The 27,303-nt window shown below is 36.5% G+C and overlaps 1 protein-coding gene across 4 annotated transcripts in view; it reads left to right on the top strand.

Annotated features, from left to right (window-relative positions):
• Positions 1-27,303, top strand: part of LOC121330415 (regulator of G-protein signaling 12-like) — a 76,448-nt gene that overhangs the window by 43,450 nt on the left and 5,695 nt on the right. The window contains exons 4-17 of one of the 4 annotated variants that reach the window (XM_041276941.1): positions 4,170-4,191; positions 10,099-10,268; positions 10,495-10,587; positions 10,739-10,882; positions 11,483-11,662; positions 12,184-12,334; positions 12,802-12,899; positions 18,312-18,512; positions 18,686-18,759; positions 19,128-19,254; positions 21,408-21,504; positions 22,777-22,844; positions 23,469-23,622; positions 23,965-24,564. In XM_041276941.1, coding sequence (XP_041132875.1) covers positions 4,170-4,191; positions 10,099-10,268; positions 10,495-10,587; positions 10,739-10,882; positions 11,483-11,662; positions 12,184-12,334; positions 12,802-12,899; positions 18,312-18,512; positions 18,686-18,759; positions 19,128-19,254; positions 21,408-21,504; positions 22,777-22,844; positions 23,469-23,622; positions 23,965-24,564 — 2,179 coding nt within the window. Of the gene's footprint in view, positions 1-4,169; positions 4,192-10,098; positions 10,269-10,494; positions 10,588-10,738; positions 10,883-11,482; positions 11,663-12,183; positions 12,341-12,801; positions 12,900-18,311; positions 18,513-18,685; positions 18,760-19,127; positions 19,255-21,407; positions 21,505-22,776; positions 22,845-23,468; positions 23,623-23,964; positions 24,565-27,303 lie in introns of those variants that run through there. The other 3 variants (XM_041276931.1, XM_041276954.1, XM_041276949.1) reach the window with 3 other exon arrangements.

Raw genomic sequence — 27,303 nt, 5'->3', positions numbered from 1 at the left:
AGTTTGTTTTTAAACATTCACAATACTTGTCAGTGAAGTCTTGCAGAAGTGTTTGTCAAAAATACGTTTTGAAGTTACATCATCTGCCAAATGTACTTTTTTCTTGTTCGGTCTTCCATTGTGGACTTAAAAGTGCAAAATACAATATTCCACACCCTAACAAAATAATCTCAGGTAAACACCTACATGTTATAAAAACATGGGTGCGGTCCTCCCATTCAGTTTTTAAAAAGTGTGCTCTTCAGAAACAGATTTTAATACCTTGTGAGAGGTTTATCGGAGGACAGGGAAATCAACTGCTGACAACGATGGAAGGTTAATATTTAGTGCATGTTTGTTTCTAAACAAAAAAAGTCACTTAGAATTTGGTAATCCATTTTTGACGTTAATCTTATATGATTTGATTATGTGTAAGCTAACAATCTTATAATGCAAAAGCAGAGCCTCTTGAAGGTCAACCTTCAATAGGCCAAGTTTTACTTTACTTCAGTTTATAACTTTTGTAGAGAAGTGATGGATTTTCTCTGAAATATATGCCATAGGTATCTGTGGGACTGGGCTTCAAATAGCGCGCATAACCCCTGAACTATAGTGCATGCCGGATGACGTTGTATCGACCACACCTTGCGAGATAACATTTCCCCTCCCTAAAACGCAGAGGCAGAAGTGTTTGTCATTTGTGTGTTACTACTTCAAGGTGGGTGTTCCGTGCTAATTAAGGTTTTTTTTGCCATCAGCAATGGAGCAAAGTGTTAAACTTGCATATCGAACATTCAAAGAAAGATGTATTGTTGTATACATTTGAACACAAGTCTGACAACTCTTTGTATATGTAAATGTAAGTAATAACTCCTGTTTGTTTTCTTACCCATGAAAAATACTTATTTTTGCTATTCAATAAAAGCGAAACTCATTAGTTTAATAACTAAAAAGAAATATCTGCGACATTTTCTATTGTGTACATTCTCCCCCCAGAATTCAAGTTTATTTACTGTATACTAGCAACACATCACGGTATTATCGATGCTACAGTTTAAAAAATAAAGCCTTTCATAAGTCAAAAGATGTTCTTGTAAGGGGTGAATTCAGTCCTCTGTTTATACGTAAGTGCTTTTGGACCTGAAGCTAGTGCTTATACATATATTCTCATCTAGGGTTACCAGATTTCCAGAGTGAAAAACTGGTACAGAGGTTTATTCTGACAATAAAGTTTTGTGTCAACTTGTCTTATTTCACATTTATCCCACATTAATTCAATGTGTTTTTGCATTATAGCACCAGTTTAAAAGTGTATAGTGTATAAGTGTAAAAAGTTTGTATTTTGCAAACGTCTGCCTTGTGTCTCTGTGTTCTGGCAAAGATATTTTTTGGTTGGTGTCCGAGTAACAATCCCAACTTCCTGTTGCTGTTGTCTGTTCAGTTGGACACTGACAATGGGGTCATTGCCCACGAATTTATGTGGCAAACTTCTTAGCCGTCATAGGGACCACTGTGTTACACTACAAAACAACAAGGTTAAAAGTGGCTAGTTTAAACGGGGTAAAAGAATAGTGTTAGGTCAAAATATTTTAGTAATTAAACTTGTTAATTTCGCTTACCATGAAACAAGTCAGCGCTACTCTACCTTCATCTCATCGGCATTAAGGTGAAGAGCAGCCATTCACAATCTGGGGTCTAAAAAAATATAAAAATATAAAAAAAATATTGAAAGCCACCAGCCAATTTAAAATAATTACTACTGTCAAATCTGGCTTTCTTGTCCAGGCAGTTTTGTTTAATTTTTACTCAAAGCCACACTTTCACACCTTTTTTTGGCATTTCCATTTGATCATATGTGTAGTTAATTGCTAATTCATTTCAATCTACAGTTGCCTCCGGCTAAGAGAACACCCCAAGCAACAGACACAATATGAATCAATAAATTAATATATATTACTTTATATTACTTTTCTTAATGCCTGTGCGTCAACATGTGCCATTTTGTAGCGATGAGGTGCACTCATGGAAATCAGATTAAAAACGAGTCAATGGTATGATGCTGGTTCTTGAAAGCTTGAATAAACCAATCAGTGTGCCTCAAAACACTCTTGCGATGCAAGTCACTTTTGAAAAGACTGAATAAACCATTTTAATCACTATCAGAGCTTTTAAACGAAGTTCCTGTACCTTTAGCCAGAGCGTTTCCAATGGGAAAAATCACTTTCACGACAAGGGTGTTCCCTTAGGCAAAGTGTTCTCTTAGAATGTGTTCCTATACACGGAGACTACTGTACTAAAGTAATCAACGCCCCATGTCCATGACGGATTTAAAACTCCAGATATAATTTTGCATTGTTGCAGGTACAGTAAATTAAATAGTCTTATTATTTAATCAGCTGTACAGTATACATAAAATCTCTGGTTTATTCAGTTCTGGCCTGTTAGTGAAGTATAGGGCTATATATTTTCCACTTATTAGGCCACTTATTCACAGGTAGTAACAAATAATTAATTAGTTATAATTTAATTACAACCCACTCCAGTAGGTTCTGTAGCCTACTGAAGTAAAGCTTGGTGCTTGTGGACAGTATCACACAGAAACACTTCATGATAAAAATTTAATTTCCTTGTAATTTCCTTAGTGGCAAGTTTTAAGGCAAAGTTTAAAAATTTCATGGACAATTATTTCGGTACAATTGTTTCTCATTCAATCAGGCTATTGTGGTTATCCTTAACCTTTGGCAAATAAATATTTTTGATAGTATCCTGTCCTTAATTAGAACCATTATTTTGATTTATGAAATTTAACCCAAGGAAATATGTTATATGAACTGGAGCAAAAGGTGATGATCATTTATTGTCCTAAGTTGTGAAGATTTTACATTGCAGTCTACCAGGTGTGATGGTGTTGGCCATTTGCTTTAGACCCACCATGGTGACTAAACTTCTGGTTTATTTTCAATTTTTTAAAATAACTTGACAATTTATTTAAATACCCATTGACCCAATAAAAATTCAGTTAAGCAATCTGGTACCAGCAGGTAGATGGGAATACTGATTTCGCCGCGGGTGTTTGTTGACCTAGAAGCAGTACTATCTTTGTCATTGTTTTGTTTTTATGCAGATGTAACAAACAATAGTGGATCCAGATGGAATGTGTCATTTGCAATCCTCTGGATTGTTTTTCCTTCCTACAGCCACAGCTAAATGCTTGTTGAAGCACAAGGTCATACCTGCCTCTTGCATTGGATTACATTGTGTCAAGTGCTCTGCCTGTTTTTAAAATATTGAGACACATGCAGGAGTTTTTATCTGGAGTAGATGGATTCTAGATTTTAAAATGGAGCTTACTGTCTTTCATAGTTTTGCCTCTGATGAGTGCAAAGCACTGTGAACAAATTGACAGAACTCCCAGGTTTTAAATTACATATTAAAACATGCAAACAGATTTGTCATATGAAGGGTGACAGCAAGATGGTTTATCTTTGGCGTGTTTTCTCTCAAATACAACTTTAGAGCTGTGAGTAAAGGGCATCCATTTGTTTGTTGTAGCCTAATTAAATAATGTGTATAGTGTACAATAATGTCTGAAACAGCATCCGTTAAACATTATAGATGACCATCTGTCATTTTGAGTTTTAAGTAAACAGTGTTCTGGACATGTAGTATAATGCAAATCATCTAAAATTCAGAATTAGCAAAGAAAGGGTCTGATGAAAAGAGGATCTTGACAAAACCTTTTTAACAAAGATGCATACAGTAATCTTATAAATTTGAAAACCATATGATTTAGGTAAACTGTTTGACATATTGTTTGATAATAATTGTGTTCAGACAATATTTGGAAAACAATTGAAGCCTGAAACAAAATGTGTCTCTTGTCATTGATGGCTCTGCAGTATTTCCATTATGATTGTTTATTTGACCCGTTTTTTCAGGCCCCAGGGCATTGTGTTGGGAGGAGTTTTGTATGGAGGTGATAACAGCTGTGTGAAAAAATGTGCCTTGGTTCCTAGAATCACATTATCTTGGCCTGGCCATCCTATTGCATCGTTGACAAATGATTGAAGCTCCTGCAACCAGTGTCCCTGGATATGTCTTAAGGGAGTGTTTGGTCAAAGGGTCTTTATCTTTCTGTGTGTTGTCATGAAGGGTGCTGCTAACTCATGTCTCTTTGTGTTCTTTTACAGTCTGCTGCTGTCTCTGATGGTGGTAAGTAACAATTTTTACTTTGTTATTTGAAAACTTTTGGTTAGATTTGCTTAATAAACAGATTGATCATGACTTAATTTGAAAAGCTTAAAGATGTGTCATCTATATTTTGCTCATGGAAGAGTTGTCAGGCTCTGTTAAGAGATGCATTGACAGTGTTTAACATCTGCCAGCTGTTATGACATTTGGCTGCCATAGAAAACAACTGCAGAAAGGATTGTGATGGGTGTGTCTCTTTTTACTGTCTGTAATAGAAGACAGAGGTTACTTTGCAAAAAATATTCAACAAACTGGATAAAACCAAATATAACAATTTTGGTTTACTCCTTTTATGTTTGTATGTACAAATTAACTAAAGTGTGTCATGTTTGAAAATAATATTTTTGGGGGGATTTCTTAAGTCAGACAGTTATTATAGGCCCTTGTAGCTCTGCAACAATCATATTTTTTTCTTCTTACATCAGTATCCACAAGTTTCTGATATTGCCATCTGACGTAGATCTCTTAAAACTTGGGGCAATTACATGATTCTTTAAATGGACTTTAAAAATCTGGACAAATCTGTCACATTGACATACCCTATTTATGTAAAACAATATATATTTGCATTATTTCTAAAAACGCTTTTGCTGTTTTATGACAGAGGTCAAACAAGTAAATTTGCCTTGCTTGGTTTGAGACCCAAAAAACAAACAAGAAAGACACTGTTTATTGCATAAGGTACTCAAAGTAGTGTTGGGAATGTAAACTGAAGGAAGCAAGTTCTTCCAACAGCACTGAATCACTGAAGGTAAAGTTATTTTTAAAAAGGGGGGGCGGGGGGATGACACATTGCTGTTCTTTGTCACAGCAGCCCCATAAACCTTTTATTCAAAACATTAGTAAACACTCAAGTGGCCTTTTGTAATCATTCCCAGGGAACTGAGTAACTGTAAATAGTGGTTCACACCTTTAGAAAGCCCTTCTTGGTGCCCATTAATTGTCAAATCAACAAATGTTGATTTTTAAACCGCTTGGATCAACTGAGGTACTGTACAGCACCAAACAGAATTAACATAAGAAGTAGTGTGTTCCTATGAAAATATTATTCTTAATATGTTTTTTTTTTTTTTTTTTTTTTTTTAATTTAACAAGACCTTACAAGATTATTGAATTATTTGTCGTCCTGTTACATTGTTCTGCTGCTAGTTTTATAGTACTGAGGTGTTTTTATTTTAAGAAAATGTGTGCAAACTTTGCATTTGCTTTAAAATTGAGCCTTAATCCTTTGCAGACCAGGTCAGTTCTTATTTCATTTTGTGGAACAAAGTAACACTTTAGATCATGTGTTACTCAAATTGAATTAAAGTGACTTTATTCACATAAAACATGTTTCAAATCAATATCAAAGTGATACTCTGAGGAAAGAAAATTATACCAATTTTTTCAACCAAAAACATGTCCTTATTCTTTTTTGGTGCTATTTATATGAAGCGAACATTGCAAAAAAAAAAAAAAAGACACCCCTAACATGTGAAAAAAATAACCAAAAAAACATTTTTTGATGTATTTTATAAATATTTATTTGAGAACTGCAAAATACAAAAGAAAGTGCACAAATTTGAACCAACAAAATTTGTAGAACAAATACAACTATGTGCATACTAATCACAGATATATCTGTAAGTATCCAGTTTGTGATACTTTTCAAAGTAGACACCTATCCATCACAAAACTACCTGCACTTTACAGGTTTTTTGTTTTTATTGCACTTGCCAACCTGGCACTGGCGTCTCCAAATGCTTCTTGTGAAGTTCCTGTGCTAACTGTAAAATATATTCTCTCCCTGGTAAATTCTTCTCTGTGCACTCTTTGTAAAGTACCCAGGAGTTGATGGCTGCTAGGTCCAATATATTGTAAAACACCTGAACAGGCCACCATCGGGAGCCAGCTTTCACAGAATACTTCTGTGCCATCTGATCCAAAATCTCAACGTAGATAAGCGTAGTAAAACTCCACGGTCTCTGGTATCTATTTTCACTAGTCCCGATGCTAATCAACTGACCAAAACAGGGCAGCTGGCAAGCACGGGCCAGCCTTTCAATTCATTGAAAACAATAGACTGCCATTCACTCAGGCAGAGTGTAGAGACTAATCTGATTACAGCTAAACACACTGTGGACTGGTAAATAAAAATAATAAAGTAGAATGCCGTTCTGTATACTCACAATACTGTTGTGCCTGCTCCCAGAGCTTTTAGGTATAATGTAATAAATCTCCTTTATTTCTGCACTCCCACGTTTCATGCTTTGTGAGAACATTTGATACACATGGACAGAAAGGTACATGAACACACAGCCCAGGATGTGTTACACAACTGAAAAAACTTAGATTTTAAAACCAAAAACCGCCAAAATGTCCGCCATGGGGCTTCTAGTGTTAAAACAGAATCAGGTTTTCTTGTTCAAACATGTTTTTTAAATTCTGAGAAAACTAGTTTCCCCTGTCTGAGCTTGTTCCTAGTAGATTCTGAGTACTTTCATACTTTTCCCCATTAGACTAGATATAAGTAAGGTGGGATTGGATTCATCTCCTCTTAATTTTGTTTAATTAAGCTAAAGTGGGACTCGCAAAGTCTCAGACAGTTACTGTATGCAGCAGGAAGCTTTATTTCCATCCATGATTATTCAGATTCTTTATTTAACTGGGCAGTTAATTCCCTGACAAATCATGACACCTAATTCATTTCAACACAAAAATGTATTCTGGTGAGATTTTTATTGTTATAGTTGTAGACCGGACCCACTGCCATTCAAATTGCTACAACAATGCTGCTGTTTACTGGAGTAACTATAACAAAATCTGAGATGGTGCTATGTCCAGGGAGTCAAGAATAAGCACCAAATGTTGATGTAATGTTGAAACGGAAATATTATTTTCAAAATAAATTTAATACAGTGAGAAGTTTTTTTTATATTGTACTTTTGTTCGAAACAACAAGGTACATCAGTTCTATGATGCTGCATGCAAATAGTCTGAACAAAAAGAACATTGTCAGTCAGTCAGTGCAAAGAGTGAACTAAATCTCATTGTGCATATATATATATATATATACACTTTATAATGTAACCCCCTTTGTATGGGATAATCCATTTCAAGCTTTAATCTCAGTAACTATACTATATTGTTATGCTCATTGTTGTGTTTATTAAGGTGCGACAATGTGGAACAGTACAAAGTATTGTACAGGTGCACTCCACTTATAATGGACTCCAAGGGACAACCATCTGGATTGATCCAAGTAGGATACATCTCTGGAGTCTTCACATGGACACCTTCGGTCCTCTGTGTTTTGCCGACTAGCCCACAACACCTCAAGAGGGCTCGACAGTGATTCTGGCGTCCCAGCATCACTCCCCTCCATTGCTTTCTTTCTATTGTGCTTGAGATCCCCAGCCAGAGTCTTTCCGTTTCGACCACAGCCAGTTGCTGCTCCTCTGCTGCTTCAGATAAGTTCTTCACTGTGCGACGCAACTCTTGGCCACTGAAAACGACGTCTCTGAGAAACCGGGTTGTAGAGTCTGCCACAAATCCTTGACAGCTCACCTCCACTGGGTAAACCCGGACTCTCCATCCTTGCTCTTCCGCTTCAGCAGCTAGTTGAGCATGCCAAAGTTTCTTCCTCTCATATGCCTCATCCACGGCATCCCCTCATGGCACTGTTAACTATACCAGGTGAATAAGACGTGCTGATCCAAACCACAAGACAATATCTGGTTGAAGGTTAATGGTGGCAATCTCAGGTGGAAAAATAAGCCGTTGACCAACACCTGCTAGCATTTTCCAGTCTCTAGCAGCTTCCAGAAGACCAAACTGAAAGCACCAGAGTTTCAGTTTGCCCGGTTAAGCGTTGCTGTCTATGCTCTTCAACCCTTCCACTGCTTGTTGTTTAACTTCTCCCACACAAACTGTGTCCTTTAGATCCCCGTCGTACCATCTCCCAAGACTTTTCACTGGCTTCTCGTACACTGTTAGTATTGCCTCACCATTAATGTAGCACCTTTTATCTACTACTTTAACTTTAATTATGGAGATGCTTCTTGATTTAGTGGGCTTGAATTGGATTCGTGCCCATTTGATGTTCTTGGTTTATTTGCCCAATGACCGATTAGTACAGGCTACTATTGTAGTCATGGTTGTCATGTCATCCATGTATGCTCAAATTGGTGGTAGCATTCCAGAAGCCAATAGCTCTCCTCCCACTACCCATTTTGATACCATAATAATTAAGTCCATTACCATGGTAAAATCCAGTGGAGAAATGGTGCATCCTGCCATTATTGCAACTTCAAGGCATTGCCATATAGTGCTGAATTCTGAAGTTGAAAAACAAAACTGCAAATCACTTGCTAATGTAAGTAAAATAATCAAGTTTTACATCTGAATGAAATATATCAAAATCATTAAGATAATATTTTACTGTGTCTTGGAGAAGAATGCCACATCAAAATGTCTGCACACTGTTTGTTTGTTTTATTAAATTCCTAAACAGGAATGCTTATTTTTTTCCTCTGAGTGGCTGAATGAGGTTTTTTTTTTCCACCAGGGCATTAATAATACATGTTACTGTGGCAACAGCAATCTGTAGGTCCCACCTCCTCTTCCTAAATAATTTATCTTGCCCTCTTAAGAGCTTTGTCCTGGTCACCCTATCTGTTTCCTCTGCTGTTGGCTGCAGGGTTGAGAATCAATGTGTTTAAGCTGCGTGACTCCCGGCGCTCAACTAAAAGAATGTGCTAGCCTGCCGTGACTTTGGAGCAAGGAGAAAAGAAGATAATGTCAGCCAGCCTGGAGGGAAGCTTTTCCCTCTTTGTTTTGGGGGATTTCAGATGAGTTTGGTATGGATTCAGGGTCATGGTTTCCAGTGAATGGCTTGAGGTATTTGGTGAGGTGGCACCACACTGGGTCCTACCAGCTTTACCCAGGTAGCTAACTTAAGAGGCTTACAACAGTGGGGATTTCTTTCAAGGATTTAGAGCATTCATTTCTGATCTCTTCATTTTATGTTGTGATTGTGTTTAATGTGGACTTTGAAAAAGTAGTAAAACTAGTTTGAAAAAACAAGTAAACAGAAAACACAACTGTATTGCGTTCTTTTTGACAAGTAGACTGGTAGACCTGGAATGTACTGGATCTCTGATTACATACATTGCACATAGCATCTGTTTTGGTCTTACAAATATCTTAATTAGATTGTTTTCTTGTTTTGTTATCTTTTTCCTTAGAATTGCAAAATGGCTGGATGTATACAGATCTATTGCCATGGTGGCTCTATTTAATATGTCTGTAATGAAGAACTTGTATAAAGAAAAGGGCCCCTTTTATTTATGAGAAGTTAGCTGCTGTGTTTAACTTCAAAATGCAGACTTCATTTATAGCTGTCTGTCTTGTTCTCCACATTGTTTGGTATGCACTCAAAGCATTAGTTTGTTTAATTTGTTGATGAGTAATTAAAATGAGAGAGCGTGGAGATGAAAGTTCATACAAATTGCCAAGCACTCTCTTATAAGATACTTGGGGAATGCCATTTTAAATTATTATTTAAAGTAATTTGATTTGTTATTGGCATTTGTAAATGAGCTTCTGTATACTACAGGAACTAACTCTAATCTGAGTTCACAGAATAATAATCTGCCTCAAATATATAATAAACATTAGCTTTATTTGATAATACTGTACAAACAAGTGAATCTATAAGGCCGTCTGTCAATTTTAGTACAAAACATATACGATTATTTCAGCAGCCAGTAAGAGCTCTTCTACCCTCTTAGACAAGGTTGTATTTGTTAGTTTATATTTGAGTAAAATGACTGCCTTCTTAATATAAGTTTAATTTAGATTTTTAACTAGTTGGTCTTTGTCTTTCAGAGTTAAACAGCGTAGAGCTGAAGGGCTGTGGCAGTAAGAACAGCCTGAACAGTAATGCCAGTCTTCCAAGTGTACAGAGCTGTCGAAGACACACCGAGCGGCGGGTGGCAAGCTGGGCTGTGTCCTTCGAACGACTACTGCAAGACCCTGTTGGCGTTAGATACTTCTCGGTAAGGTTTGACATTGAAGTGGAATATTGTGTTCTGCTCCCTTCTGACTGCTTGTAAATAAGAATTATTTTGCTCAAACTGGAACCAGGCCAGGGGTCTCTGGAATTTAGGGGTACAGTCTATCATGAGTTGAGAGAACAAAATCTATACAATATTACACTCAGTAGCCAGTTACTAATTATTAAGTGGCAAACATTTGTTTAATAGACTGGTATTGTTTTTGTAGGAGTTTCTTAAGAAGGAGTTCAGTGAAGAAAACATCTTATTCTGGCAGGCCTGTGAAATCTTCAGCCATGTTCCTGAAAAGGACAAGAAACAGGTAAAGGCAACACAAAGTTATATTAACAGGAAAAATCAGTTCTACTACAGTCATTTTAACAGACTTGCAGTACTTTTTCAATAAACCAAAATTACAAACCTACTTATTTTGGTTTACAGTACTACTATTCATTACATGTTGTTATTTGCAGCTTTCACAGCGAGCCAGAGAGATCTACAATAGCTTTTTGTCCAGCAAGGCAACCACCCCGGTTAACATTGACAGTCAGGCCCAACTTGCTGATGATATTCTCAATGCACCACGCCCAGATATGTTCAAAGTGCAGCAACTTCAGGTGAGTACCCTCCAAAAATCTGAAAATGCATTCTTCTTACAGGCCTTTACATTTGCTTTGGAAATAAAAAAACAAATCTCTCTGTGAAGCAGTGTGCAATTGTTTATCCGGTCAGGGAAAACCAGAGGAGTGTATGTTTTTTATTTTCAGTGAAACTCCTGCTACAGATGAATTTGGCATGAGGCACAACTGCATATAATAACTTATATTAAAAGTCACAAGATGCATTAGATTAGATTTGACGCAAGCATAAATGTATTACAGCCTCCAGATGTAAGAATGAATTATCTGTATCTGATGAGCATATGATGCAAGGTTTGGGTATACCTGAGGTAATATAACCCAGTTGAATCCAGGGATTCTAAAACCGTGGATGTAAGATGTTTAATCTTTGTCATACTGTTTTTTTCACATGCTCTGAATGTTTGAAACAGACCCTGAACATGAATGGGTTATGTGTAAATAGTATCATATGAAAAGCTATATGGGTTATTTATTCATTTTTCCCTGCCATTGCCTTGGGTGTTTAATGATAATTCAGTCAGTATAGAACCGGTATATAAAATGTTACATTTAAATGTTATGCCGTCCCCCCTTCAGATCTTCAATCTGATGAAGTTTGACAGCTATACCCGATTTCTCAAGTCTCCATTCTACCAGGAATGTATGCTGGCTGAAGTGGAAGGTCGACCTTTGCCTGTCCCCTACCTGGCTCCCAGCAGCCCTGCTTCTAAGCACAGTATGGGCTCTGACCGATCCAATCTCTCCACGCCTAAAAAGGTGGGTGGCTGTTATTGTATCCTACTAGTGACAAGAGCTATCATTTTAAAACCATGAACGTGCAGTACAAGCATTACTGTTAAAATTGTAATGTTAATTCGACATCGGCTTTAGTGTGCTGCAGGTCAGCCGGAGCACTCAACACTTGTATAAGAACCACAGGGTGTTTCAACGTTACAGAATGTAAAGTATTTGCAAGTGGTGATGTAAAGAGATGCTGTCAGACACTGTGATAGTGTACTAGTTTAAAAATAACGTGTGCAAGAGATTTGGATTTCCATGTGCTGTGCTTTCACTCCCCTATTTAAACACGTTGTGAAATCAGTTCCAAAATCACTGGATTGTATCTAGAGAGATAACATAATTCAAGTGTGCCTAATAAAATATGTAATAAATAAATAAATAAATACCTACATAAATACAAATCTCAAGAGTTTCATCACTTTTCTTTCTTTATTTAGTTATGATATTACAAGTGAATTCATTCATTCATATTATAATAGTTTTTTTTTTTGTTGCAGTCAAGTACAAAGTCAAAGTCTGGGAGGTCATTAAATGAAGACAATGGAGAAGATCCTGCTGATAACAAAAAGAAAGGAACCTTTTTCTCATGGACTCGAAACAAGAGCTTTGGGAAGGGAACCAAGAAGAGAGAGAATGGATTTGTCGCTGGTAATTGTAAGCATAAATATAAATGGACTTTGAATTTTACAGTTGATTACTTAGTAAAGGTAACATGGTGAACAGTTAAGCTATGAGGCATAGTGACCTGGCAATGGAATATAAAGCCACATTTCCTACTATAGCACTCTCACTAGTGATTAAATGTCAACTCCATGTGATATTATTGAAAGGCCAATGATTGATTTTCATTATGGTAGGATGGCAGGCACTTTTGACTGATATCAAATGAGTTACGTATGATTTGGATATGTGGGGTTTTAGTGCATGTGTGTTTTTTTATTTTGTTTTGTTCTGTTTTGTGTACATAAGCATAAGGACCACACATGTATTTAATCATGACAACTTGATGATATTTTGATAACTCTTACACAAGTGTATATGTTTTAATCAGTACAGACTAAACTGTATATTTTGAACTTTAATAAAATAATGCATTTAATTCCCTTCTTTGACAGATTACTCAGAAAGCACCGGTCGGCGTGCATCACAAGACTCCTTCTCTTCTGGTGCAAGCCTGGAACTGCACACTTCCAACTCCATAAGCAAGAATGAGGTAAAGCAAGACATAGTAGATTTCAATTATTCTTATGGGTCATTCCACAGCGATTAAATACATTTCACAATTCTGTTTTTTTTCCAGACGTAAAACCTAGCTTTATGACATATAAAAGCACAGGTGTGTATCTGCTATCGCTTTTGAGTTCTGGGGAGCTGAAGGGATGCCATTTTTTGCATGGCATTTACTTTGGGGGCTCATAACTAGGGGCTCTAGTTTTCAGCAACAAAAAATCAGAAATTCTCTGATAAAAAAACAATAAAAATCTGCATTATTCAGCAATTAAAATAAAAGGCCTGTGTTGATGATTATATGTAGTAAGTGTATGATTTGGTTATCAAACAGACAAAAAAAGCCTATATATATAAGCCTATGTAAAGCCTAGATATCAAAAGGTGGGGATCATTGGTTAATTTGATGTGGAATGACCTTTTATAGTTGTCAGGTTTTAAAATAAATATATGGGATGTGTGTATAGGGAATATGCCATGGCTCAGCAGAAAATATTGGATTTGTTTTACGTGTAAGCCATTAGACTGTCACAAAAACAGTATTTTCAGTCACGCCATGGCATGTCCAATTTATACCATTAATTGAGAGGAAAAAAAGACAGACAGTATTCCTTCAAATTTAAGACACATTCGAATTTGATGCAGTCCAAATTTCCCAACCTCAATTTGAGGAAACAATAAAACATCAAATAAAGATGCATTTACAGAAACACAACCTCAATTACACATATAAGAAAACGATATACCTGTATGGAAGCAGTTTGCACAGAGCATTACAGTTACTTGCTGCTTCTTATTTCCTGTCGTGATTATTACTCATTCTGTTTTTCTCCTGTTTTGTGAACTGTGGTATTGCTTAGCATGTTGAAGTATACGCGGGTCTGATCAGCATTCCTGATCTGTCCAAACTGCTACTGTTTGTTAGCGCGAAATGGAACACTGAAATTGCGTCACTTCAAATTCCTAAGGAAGCTAACGACGCTTCTTTCAAAATGTCTGTCTGCATGTCACGGATGATACGAGATCAGGCAATAACGTTTTGGTTTGTCTTTTCTCAGACAGTTAGTCATGTTCCTGTTTATGTTCGCGATTTTAATACATGCATCACGCGTGTGTTTTAACCACCCAACTGCCCATATATTTTGGCAATTTTCAAGTTAAAAATGTTCTTTTTTTTGAGGCTTTTTCATTCTTACCCTCAAATAAGCAATTTGGACAGTTTTCAAATCAATTTTTGCTTCCGTATAACAGGAAATTTTGGTGGGAAATTTATTTTGACTTTATTGGTGGTTTTGATTGGATCGTCAGTAATACTTCCAAACAATCAGCGTTGCATACAGTGTGCCTAACAGAGCGATCCCGCCCTCTGGCTGTGTAGCGCGGAGGATAAAATAACCACCTTAATACGATTTAACTTACTTGTATATTATAAACTGTAGCAAGGGAAATGTCTGTTTTAAAGTACTTCAGGCGATTAGATTGGTTACCTGCTGTACTCGACTCTGTTCCAGGGCTTTCTGAATGTGAAGTGAATACTACAAATATGTTAGTGACTCAAGTTTTTGCAGACTCACAAGTAGAAAAAAATCTGGCACTGGCCCTCGAGAGTCGTATGCAAATTATACAGCTGAGCAGCATCTTGAAATCGGTAAATATGCAAGTGAGAACAAGATTGCTGAAGCATTTAGAAAATTTGGTGTTCATGAGACAACAGCTTGGTGTCTTAAAACATTATACAAGGCTGCTGAAATGAAAAATAGCACAAGAGGTTGTTCAGCTTCAGTCTCTCCCACGAAAAAAACGCGGCAGGCCTCTCTTACTTGAGGAACTAGATGATAAAGTCAAGCTCTACTTAAAAGCCTTACATGAATCTGGAAGAGTTGTCAATACTGCGGTTACTGTTGCTGCAGGAAAAGGAATTGTAATGTCACATGAGCGTCTCTTGTTGTTTGAGAATGACGGTCCACTTATTACACCGACCTGGGCTAAATCACTGCTGATCCGCATGGACTTTGTAAAAAGAAAAATCAGCACTAGTCGAAAAATGCCACCAGCAGACTTTGACAGTGTGAGAAATGAGTTTCTTAACAGAGTTGTCAGCACAGTGAAAGAGGACAGCATTATGGAAGAACTAGTTTTTAACTGTGATCAAACGGCATTACCACTAGTACCAAGTGGAAAGTGGACCATGGCTCAAGAAGGAACTAAACTATAGAAATCGCTGGAATGGATGACAAACGATAAATTACTGGAGTTTTCTGCTTTTTGATGATAGGGACATTTCTGCTTCCACAACTACTGTATGAAGACCATCGGTTGCCACCCACGCATTTCCACTGGACTTTGATGTATGGCATACGCCGACTCAGTAATGAAGAAACAATGCTTCATTACATTGAATGCATCATTGTGCCTTATGTGAGCTCTGTCAGACAAAGTTTGGATTTAAGCGTAACACACCGCGCTAGCAATTTTTGACATGTTTAGAGCACAGAGAAACCCATCTGTATTAGCAAAGCTGCAGGAACACCATGTCGATGTGTTTTCATCCCACCAGACTCCACTGACAAATTACAGGTCCGACATTTCAGCGTAATCAAGCCACTAAAGGATTAGAAGAAAAATAGTTTGCAAGATTGGTATGCAGAACAGGTTAAGGAAACGCTGGACCAGGGAAAGATTAAATGTAGACTGGACATTTCTATCAATGAATTAAAAAAAAATAGAGAGTTTATGATGCTGTCAGAAACTTCCAAACAGTGTAAACCCGATACTGTGGTAGGACTGTTCTTTTTTATGTTAAGCATGTTTGTGTTATTTATTATTATTTTATTTAAAAGGGTGTGGAAGGGGTGTGGGTAATTCACTGACTAGGAGACAGACAGGTGTAATTGAAAACACCACCCAGGTGCCCAGTTTTATTTGAGAACAGTTCTTGCTTTTTCCGGCAGAGGGCACTGTTGACCGTGGGGTGCCTATCAACGATGATACACAGCACCACGGAAATACCACAGCTGGTACGCGAACAGCAAGTGCACTCGCAGGTGCTCAAAGAAATAATAATGAAAACAGAAGGCGAAAAGAACAATGGAAAATAAAACAGTAATAAAACTACAAATAAAAGGTGCTGCACTCGGCAGCGTTATCCTGGCCGCCGCTACCCGCACGACCCGGATCACCGTCCTACTCTGTAGGCTAACTAGCCTGCTCTTTTACAATATGCCGGGGTCTGCCCAAGGGTTCCCCGCTCTCTCTGTCTCGCTGTGAAACTCTCTTTGTTTCGGCTGATTCCCAGTCCTGGATCGGAGCTTCCGCACTCTCCGCGCGTCTAAGTGGGCAGACCTGAGGAAACATCAGAGCATTGTTTTATAGGGCTAGCAATCTGCCAAGGCTCGCCTCTCAGCCATTCAGAGAGGGGGAAAGTCCACACACCTACCTTCCCACCTCCCCGTATCACTGCCATGACTCACAGGCGGTTGTTGGAAGACTGCCGCCCTCTTCCTGCAGTACTGTGAACACGCCAGCAGAGTCAGCACAGATCTCTCCCTGCTACAAAGGGGTTTCTTTTTAAAACAAACAACCACAACTGTTTATGCCAGACTTGTTAGTAGTCTGTAACAAAATGGTGCAAATTTTCTTTGGGTTGATATTGTCGATACGCTGTTTATGTAGACACCACCAGCAATTTATTTACTTTATTCTTAAGTAAACCAGAGCTGACTTACCAGTTCTTAACCAGTTTGAAATAATTGAACCATTTTTGTTTGTTTGTTTGTTTCAGCATTAATGTTAAAGATTTCACACGTGGCAATACTGTGATCATTTCCACTGTGTTACATATGTTAGTGACCCATAGCTAAGTTTTAAAACTAACAGTTATAAAATGTGTATTGTGAAAGTTTACTGCAAATAAGGGCTATATGCTGTAAGAATGAACAAAGCTGTAACTGCTTAGAAGGCTGCCTTTGTTGTTCTTGAAGTTGCTGCAGTGACATTGTAGTTGCAATAATGAGTTGCTGTAATTCTGATAGCGGTACTGGTGTATCAGACAGATTTAGTTAAGTAAAACATGTTTGAATTTTTTTGACATGAAAAGTGTTTTTGTATTTATAAAGAGAGACAGTGTAAATGCAAAACTGCGTGGCATTTATTTATTTACCGGTATTTGTTTATTTATTTTTTGGTGAAAAACTCCAATTAAAAAACGTCAAAATCCACTAAGGTTGCAAATCCGCGAAATTTAATACTAGCCAAAATTTCCCGTAATACGGTATTTTTTTAGCTACACGCTTTTATTGTGATTATGAAATACAGAAATACAGTATTTCAACAGAACTTAAATAACAACAATGTGTTTACAATTTTAGCATATAATAAAATAGATCACAACATAGCATCTTTTTTTTTCTCCAATGACAGCATTATATTAGTGTAAATAACATTTTTTTTTTTTACAATGGCAGCATTATAATAACATTATTATACTTATGCAGGCATATCACTTTTGAGAAATTATTTTTCAAAGCAGACGCACTTCAAACCCTCATCAATGCTAACGTCTTTATCAAGCACATATACATCAGAAAACTTGTGTCGCAAATGTTCAATCATGTCATATACAGTGTCTTCCCCAGTTTCAGACATGGGTGTATAGCGCTGTTATATGAATTATTATCTGTGAAGTGTAGGTACAATAAATAAACAGTACCAATACCAATCCTGACGAGGCTTATTACAACCCGTAACACCAATAAATAAAGAAATCTCCTTGTTTTATTCTCTGTAGATACACAGGCGTCCATTTTTCTCTCAGCTGTGTGTATACAGATGACCTGGTTTGTCAAGCACATTTCTTAGGGACTGCTGCCATCTGCCATTGAAAAACAAAACTGCATACAATTTTACAATAGTTTTCTTATTTTTCATTGTGTTAAACTTTGCAGATGCAGTTGCCCTGCGTTATAACGCCTCCCTCGCATACCGCCAGCTATTCTCTCTGAACAAATGTCACCAAAATAAAAACAATGCTAATTTTACATGTTATATCGAGTCGACCCTACATTTAACACCAGAGCAAAAGAAAAAAACCTGCATGTATGCATCTGAAAATAAGAAAGCAAGACCAGACATCACCAATGTTTTCTCGCCTAAGTGAGGCATATACTGTTAATCGAAGGGCAATTGGAGACATTGTAATGAGTAAAAACAAATGGCTTACCTTGATGGAACGGGGCGATTTGTTTAACCTGAAAGAGGCTTGACGCAGTCTAAAAGAATTGACTTGTTTTTTTTATGTACTTCACGTTGTGCATTTTGTGACTGTACAGTGCATTACTGTTCATGTTGTGTATTTTGTGACTGTACAGTGCATTTATCATGTCCTACTCTTCTCCTAAAGTGTGATGTTTCCCGATTGTCCCTGCTGGTTCCTGAGAAGGAGAAGTCATCAAAGCACTGTTATATAACCCTTCCAGACGGCTCAGCTTGTGCGTTGCCTCTCTGCCCAGGAGTCTCCGTTAGGGAGCTGCTGTTAGACCTCTGTGGAAAGCTCTCCCTTAACATGGCAGCTGTAGATCTCTTCTTAATAGGTGGTGAAAAGGTATGTCTACACATTTTACTTTTTTTTTTTTTTTTTTTTTTTTAAACTTCCATTCACATGTCATACCTGGATTGCATTTATCTTGCATTTGTTGTATTGAAACAGGAATTTTAATTGAATTTTAGTAACATTTGTAGATTATAATCAATGTTCCTCACTATGTTTCCTTAAAGCCTCTTGTAATGGACCAAGACTGCATGACCCTGAGTTCGAGAGATTTAAGATTAGAAAAACGCACTTTGTTCAGGTAACCCCTAATTTAGTTTATTGATATTTTTTTCTTTTTTACAGTACAAGTGGTTTTTATATGCCAGTAATACATATTCAGACATTATTTATTAAGTTTAATGACTAGAAAGTGTTAATGTATTGTTTGTCTTCCTTTGTCGTTGTATTGATCATTTTAGATATCAATATATTTGAGACCTTGTGGTTTAATTCCCCGGGTGAAGCTGGTTGAAGCTAAAAGTGTAAAAAGTAGTGAGGGTCAAACTGAGCACCTGCATGCAGGGCAGACAAATGGCTGTAGGCACCTCAGCTGTCAGACCATATAACTACAGAAAACAGAATCATGTAATGCTTTATGTAATCAGTTTCTTAATTTCAAATATTCAGATTGGACCTTGTACCTATCAACCGCTCTGTTGGATTAAAAGCCAAACCTACAAAACCAGTTGCAGAAGTGCTGCGACCTGTTGTGGCCAAGTATGGCTTGCATTTAAGTGACTTGGTAGCGACAATTGTAAGTAATCTTTTGATTTCTTTGTTGCAATTGTTCCCTGTGTTCTCTTTCCTATCTTAAACCCAGGAGAAATATAGAAGCATGCTATGAGACATGTTTGTTAAGGAAATGAAAGTAGAATTAGATTTGGAAGATTGATTCCTCAGGCTGAGTGATTCAGATTGGTTATGACTGAAGTGTAATTAAGACAAAACATCTACTTGTAGGAGATAAATGAAAAGACGTTATAATTCCCATGCATCTCACAAGATTTCAGAAATGTAGTTCTAGAGACACAAAACAAATACATCCCAAAAGGAGACACATCAAAATCTAAAACAAAATGGCCAAATTGGTTTAATAGATCAATTAAAAAAATATATAGCCAGAGAAAGAAGGCACTTTACAGGGCATTTAAAGGGACCAAGAATAATGTACACAGAAACTTGGAACTTACTTGGAACTGCAAACGCAAGACAAAAAGTAAGTTAGAAAGGCCAAGAGAGAGATAGAAATGAGCATTGCCAAGGGGGCTAAAACCAATTCTTAGAAGTTTTTCCAATATTATAACAGCAAAAGAATATTCAAGGAGGAAGTAAATGTCTAAGAGATACAAATGGCAACATCATAGATGAAGAGAAAAAAATAGTAAATATGTTAAATGATTACTTTTCACAAGATTTTACAAAGGAGGACACGGACAACATGCCCCACATGTCAACCTGTTCCTATCCAGTTTTAAATAACTTTGGGATAACAAAGGCAGAAGTATTAAAGGGACTAGGAGCTCTTAAAATAAACAAATCGCCAGGACCGGATGAGATCCTCCCAGTAGTACTCAAAGAAATGAAAGAAGTTATTTACATACCACTAAATAAAGTCATGCAACAGTCTCTTGGAGCGAGGTAACCAGTGGAGTACCATCAGTATTAGGTCCTCTGCTCTTCCTAATCTGCATCAATGATTTAAATTCTGGTATAGTAAGCAAACTTGTTAAATTTACAGACAACACAAAAATAGGAGGAGTGGAAAACATTATTGCAGCAGCAAAGGTCATTCAAAATGATCTAAACAGCATTCAGAACTGGGCAGAGGCATTGCAAATGACATTTAATATAGAAAAGTATTGGTACTGCACGCAGGAAATAGTAAGGTAAAAGTAAGGTACTGCACGCAGGAAATAAAAATGGCCCATTTGGGATATACTGAAAATTAAGTAGAAGTCAAACAAAAAGATGTGTAATTTATGTTGACTCTGAAATGTCTTCATCCAGACAATATGGACAAGCTCTAAAAAAGGCCAAAAAATGCTTGGATATATATTGAAAAGTGTTGAATTTAAATCAAAGAAAACAATGCATTAGTAAGACCATCTAGAATACTGTGTTCAGTTCTGGTCACCTCGTAACAAAAAAGGTATTGCTGCTCTAGAAAGAGTGCAAAGAAGAGCGACTAGAATTATTCCTGGTTTAAAAGGCAAGTCCTGTGCAGACCGACAAAAGTAATTGAATCTATTCAGTCTTGAAAAAGAAGATAACACAGCGATCTTATATAAGCATTCAAAATTCTAAAAGGTATTGACAATGTCGACCCAAGGGACTTTTTCGACCTGAAAAAAGAAACAAGGACCAGGGGTCACAAACGAAGATTAGATAAAGGAGCATTCAAAACAGAAAATAGGAAGCACTTTTTTACACAGAGAATTGTAGGAGTCTGGAATCAGCTCCCCAGTAATGTTGTTGAAGCTGACACTCTGGGATCCTTCAAGAAGCTGCTTGATGAGATTCTGCGATCAATAAGCTACTAACAACCAAAAGAGCAGGATGGGCCGAATGGCCTCATCTCATTTGTAACCTTTCTTATTTTCTTATGATTCAAATTTGTTGTAACTTTGAAAGCTTTTTTAAAAAGTAAATTTTTTAATATATATATATATATATATAATTATAATATATATATAATATATATAATACATTTTTTTTTTAAATAATAAATTTAATAATTGTAAAATGAGTCTTTTTATCAGTGCCAACTTGATCTTTTTACAGAAATAGCATTGCTTTTTCAAGATTGATTATTTAATGTGAAAAATGTGGAGCGTGTTTGAGGTTTTGTTCACATTCTAATGGTTGCATGGAGAACAAACATAATGTTGGTCTGTTTAATGTATACAGAGTGGAGAGAAAGAACCCCTGGACCTTGGTGTACCCATCTCAAGTCTAGATGGACAGAGAGTTGTACTGGATGTGGCCGATCAGAGTACAGTGAAAGGTAAGTAAAATTCACAAGAAACTCAAATGAAACTGAGGAGCAAAATGTTAACTGAAAAAATATGAAAATGAGATCACTTCTAACATCAAATAAAGATGAATACTTACTCAGATCGACAAAGTAAAGTGGTGAAATCAAATTAGCAATTAGCAGAGCAATATCCCAAATGATTTCACGAAAACAGGGGAAACAAATTTAAAATCAACCGAAGCCTTTGCTCAGAAAATATGCCTTTGCAAACCTTGATGCAAAACCTAAAGGGAAGATGGTTTACAGTTTTGGAGAAGCATTAAACCCTGATTTGCAGCTCAACAGTCGTTCCCCAGCGGTGCTTAACAGTACCTATCAACAGTACCTATCCTTCTAACCTTAATGTGCTCATGGATGACAGACTACCAAATCCACAGCTGTGTTAAAATAGACATTAACGAAAAGGGTAGTGCAAAATTCAATTTACAACCAGAACATTTATTATAAAAATGTAACATCAGTGTTCAGATAATTTTTTACATCAGACAAGGAATACATGTTTAAGGTAAATATATTTGTGTTACGGTTGTTTGAAAAGGTACTGTTAAAAACAATGTTAAATACATTAAATAGATGTTTATTTAGCACAAATATTAAAATATTACAATGTAGTATATTAAAAAATATGTATTTTTGTTTTGTTAAAATCTTAGCCGTGACCATTCCATGAAATTGTCTGTTTTTAGCTGTGACTGTGCCGTGACTGACATATTTTTACCGTGACAAAATTGCATCTTTAATTATTGTCACTGCTTGCACCCAGCCACCTTTCTCTATACAAATTAAACACTGGTATGCCACTACTTAAATTTACGCTTGATGGGAGACTTAGTATGCAAAATGCTGTCCCTAGTGGATGTAAGAGGGATCACATTTGCTATTTCTTGCTTCCACTGAAGAGCGTCGCAGTGGGACAAGTTAATGAGTACACTTGGGTGTACCTGATGTAGTGAGAGGAATACATTAGTTAAGATAGATTTGATCTGTTATACCCATACCAAGTAGATTTTTTAATGTAAGTTAACTGTGTAGTTGATTTGGGCATAATGCAATAACAGATTAAAATTCAAAGTCACTGTACAACAAGTAAAAAGAAAAATCTGTTTTCAAAATGCACAACAAGTGTAAAAGCAAAGATCACATAGAAAATGCAATAGATATGTCAGTCTAAACTAAAATTACATCAGTTATAACAATATGAATTAGCTTATTTTAATTATTTTTTTATTTTTTCTCTTACAGCCAAACAAAAAGGTTCTTCTTTGAAACAAAGCCATGCACCACCCTTGAGTACTAGAAGTTATTCAACGGTAAGAATTTAATTTTACTGGATTTAAAAAATAATAATTGATGTACATTACTTGTACACAGATGGAAGTCCATTTGTAGTTAACATTTTTTGTTAATTTTTTATTAAATTGTGTCTACTGCAATTTCTGTATTTCCCTGCTTACGTAATTACACAGTTCTCATCTATGGTTCTGTGTGATTCGTGTTGCTAAAAGCCTGACTGAATTGAGCGTGCATAGCTTGATGTAACTGTTTTAACCCTTCCCTGTCTTAACTGCAGCTTCTGCCACTGACATTGACAAATCAACCAACATTTTCAGTTTCTGCTGTCTGTTCTGCTGTAAACCTTTCTTTGGACACACATTTGTGTTGCTCTTATTTTTAAAGGGGATTCAGAAGTTACGGTTATGGAATCTGTTAAAGCTAATGGAAATATGATCTGGCTGAAAAACTTTTTGGGCCACGCACACATTTCATGTTTGTGGGGTTTGAGTTTTTCATCATTCTTCTTGATTCTTAAAATTCACAAGACTTGGCTCAGGGCTTTGTCATCCAAAGGGTGAGCATTTGGAAGTCTCCCCAAACCAGTCTTGGCACCACCACCCACCACACTTAATTGGTGCCTTCTCATTGTTGTAATCTAGGGAGATGAAAAAGCACCTGGAAAATTCTCTTCTGTGAAAGCCAGAGGGGAAAGTGGAAAAGCTACCAGGGAGGCACAGCCTTTGAGAAAAGAAGAATCTGTTGATAAACTGGACAAAAGAAAACAGAAAAAAAATAATGTAGATGAAGCCGAAGGTAATTTCAAGAGAAACATTTCCCTTTAATACAGCATTTTAAACAGTAGACTCATGTGTGGTCAAGTACAAGCATGGCACTGCAGCAAATTAACCAGTTTCTTTCTTTGTATTTGGAATCTTTTTGACTGTCTTGACTGTCTTGTCTTGACTGCTTAAGCCAAGTGATTTTTAACCATTCTGATATTATTATTATTTTGAGAATGGCAAATTCTCAGGCAGTATGACTAACACCTTTTTTTTAACAAATTAATCAGTTTTTTGCATGCAACCTGCCTTCAAAATCCATCTTTTTAACATTCAATGCTCTTTTTGATTTTTCCATATAATTCCTTTACCACAGAGTTCTTCAGACTCCTGTCCAAAGCTCAGAACAACCGAGCAAACGACCAGCGAGGTTTGCTAAAGAAAGAAGACCTGGTCCTGCCTGACTTCCTTCGCCTGACACCTGAGCCTACTTCATCCACCCCCTCATCCCATCAGCCAGGCTACAGGAGAGGCAAAGAAAACGAAGGGAAGGACATGGCAGGCAGCTCCCTAAATACATCCCGCAATTCAAAAGGACTAGACTCCACATTGAACTATAGTGAAGATTGCAGTAACACTAAAACACCGTCATCAAGTCAACACAGGTCAGCTTTGATGCCACCCAAAAATCTGAAATCTCAGCGTAAAGAACACGCCCCCTTTGCTGCACCGCTTTCCCCCATCCCCCATGTGCAGGACACACGGCAGCCGGAGACCATACAGACCGTCGATGATGAGAATGTAGCAGACTTGACTCTGGTTGGAGAGGGAGATATCACCAGCCCAAACAGCACGCTGTTGCAACACTCAACCACACCACCCTTTTATGCAAGTAATTGTTCAGAAGCCAACTTCTCCCCACCTGCTCTGTGTGCTAACAGTGAGGAGCCCTATGTTTTCATCAGATCCAGCTCAGGTATTTCTGGAGTGTGATGTCTTTCCTATTATTGCCTTCGATTGCTGTGGTTTGATGAACATTAAAACCAGCCTTAGTTTTATATAACAAGGTCAAGTTTAGCTATTTAAATGCACTTTATAGAAAAAAAAAAAACTGATGCTCATTCTGATAAAATCAAACTACAATTTCTTCTACAGTCTACATCTGACATACAGACTTGTTATTCAAGGAATGGTAAATAAGACATATTTCACAATTCATAGCTTATTTTGGGAAATTATCCTAAAATAAATACTTTTTGTGTTTATTGTAAAATGTTAATTTGAATATTCAAGAGGCCAAGGAAATCTGCCTGTGGTTCACAGTTTGTATTACTGTACAGTTTAGAGGTTGCCAGTAGTTTACTTTCATGCAAACACAGTTATGTAAAACCAGCAGATTGTTTTTAAATTCTAACATGCTGGTTATTCACAGTATTTTTTTTAATAAGATTTAAGAACTGAATAAGATACAAATCTTTATTCCTAGGTAGTTAGTATTACTCTATGCAGAATAAATGAAGGCATTAAAAGCTTATTTGGTAACAGGTAGTTGAGGGACTTTTCATGATTTCACTTTTACGCGTGCGTGTGTGTACATGTTTGTGTGTACATCAGATTTACATAATTAGAATATAGTGTTTGAAAGCTTTTGTATGGACTGCAACTAATTCAGTAACTTTTTCTTGGGTTTTACATAAAAGACACAAGGATATAGTACAGACTGAAATGAACAGGAGCTCACTTTGCAAGGAGTTTTTATTTATTTGTATTTAACTTTACATGGATACCTGAAACTATATTTCTTCTGTAAATCATAATGTTAATTCTACTATAAATTATACTTTATAGTAAAACATTCAACATTCTTGTTTATACTACCATGTCTGTTAAATTAAAATAACCTTTCCCTGTCTGTCCTGTCTCCTGCAGTTCAATGATAATTGAGTTAAAGTGGCTCAAAATTGAAAATCAGTTACCAGTGGCTTGAAACAGTACTGTTTCCAGGCCTTAGATCTTGAATAGTAGTTTTTTTTTTTTAAATTGCTTTATGGATATATTTATATTTTAAACTGGAAAATATATATTATTTTTCCTCATTTATCCCTGATACTTTCTAAATTGCTATAAAATAATATGGACTGAGATGTCCAAATGAAATATATGTACATATTGTACATGAATATCATGATTGAATTGCAGACCTCTTTTGTGATCATTCTTGGTTGTCTTCTCTAGATGTCTCTTGTAGATACCTTAATGCTGATTTAATTTTGTATCTGTGTTCTATTAGTTTTAATAAATGTTAGAAATGAAATCACATATTTTGTCTTCTAAATGTTTGTGCTTTTAATTTGAATCCTTGCCATCTCGTTCAACATCTGTCATTATCCTTTGCTCCTTTGTTCCAGACTTGAACCTGAATTCAGTCTCTGGGTGTGGGTTGAACATACTGATTTTCCCTGTGTCTTGACTTACTGGAGGCAATTCTGTATACACTTAATCATTTTCCTACTAAAATGTCAGTAACTTTCTCAATTCTTTGTGTTTACAAACAAGGTTTCATATGTGGCCAATGTAGAGCCACACTGATCAATGGTCAAAACAGAATATTGTTTTTTTTGTTTGTTTTTTTACAGCATTGGTATATTTCAAGAAATATTCAAATTACATCTTCCATATCTTTACCTTTTAATCATTGTTATTCTAGGGTAAGGTAAACAAGTATTTTGGAACAAATACTCAATTGTACATTTGAACAGCAGATAAAAAGTACCCCCCCCCAGATCAATTTTAATATTCTTTCTTATCTGATTTGCAGTGGCACTGTTCCCTGTACATTTTCAACAAGAGCTAATGGAAGCAGCGTAACCCAGTGTCATCTTAATGCTGTATCAATAGAGGGTTTTCGGGGGCGCGGGGTGGGTGCGGACAGCGAAACAAAATATAGTTCTGTCTGAATAATTACTAGAACGCACGGAAAGCACTGATAATACTCATGCTTATAGTTTGCTACTGTGTGGTTTAACAGGAATGATGCCGATCCACCACATTTATTAAAGCTGCTATTATAGCTGATCTGGTTATGTGACCTGAACATGTTTATGGCATAAAAGCATATGACTAAGGTTTATTTCATCTTTGTAGCTTCTGAAACCCAGAAAAGAAAAAAAAAAAAAAAAAAAAAAAAAGTGCCGTAAGGAGATTGTGGGTTCATAATCGTATGAATTCATATATACAGGGATAGCTGTTTTTGCATCTAACTTTTCAATATTCAGGATATTGGCAATTGAAAATAAATATGTAAATTGAAAGCAAAACATTTAAATGATAGTTATTTCTAGAATTAAACATTCTTTACAATAAATAACCTATTCTGTCTTAACTGCCTGAATCGCTGATGAGTTCCAGTGCAACTCCCATCTACCTACACTGGTGGACTTATTTTAATAACTGTTGTCATTAATTTTGTAATTAGTGCAGTTGGTTATAAAAGCTGCTTATCCACTGGTTCAGTGACATGGTTAGACATGCTCTTGCTAAACACTGTGCTTGTTTAAGCCCATAATGAAAGTACCAGTAATTATTTTCACCTGCAGTAAGGCACATGTCATAAAAAAGAGAAAATTACAATGGACATGCATGAGTCTGAAGTTTAAGATCTTAGACTCCCAGCCACAACTGCTGTGGCTCCTTTTCTTGTTTTGATCCCAGTGCA

This window comes from Polyodon spathula, chromosome 2, assembly GCF_017654505.1.
Source record: "Polyodon spathula isolate WHYD16114869_AA chromosome 2, ASM1765450v1, whole genome shotgun sequence".
NCBI lineage: Eukaryota > Metazoa > Chordata > Actinopteri > Acipenseriformes > Polyodontidae > Polyodon > Polyodon spathula.
The sequence above is the reverse complement of the archived record's forward strand: the minus strand, read 5'-3'. Positions and strand labels throughout refer to the sequence as shown.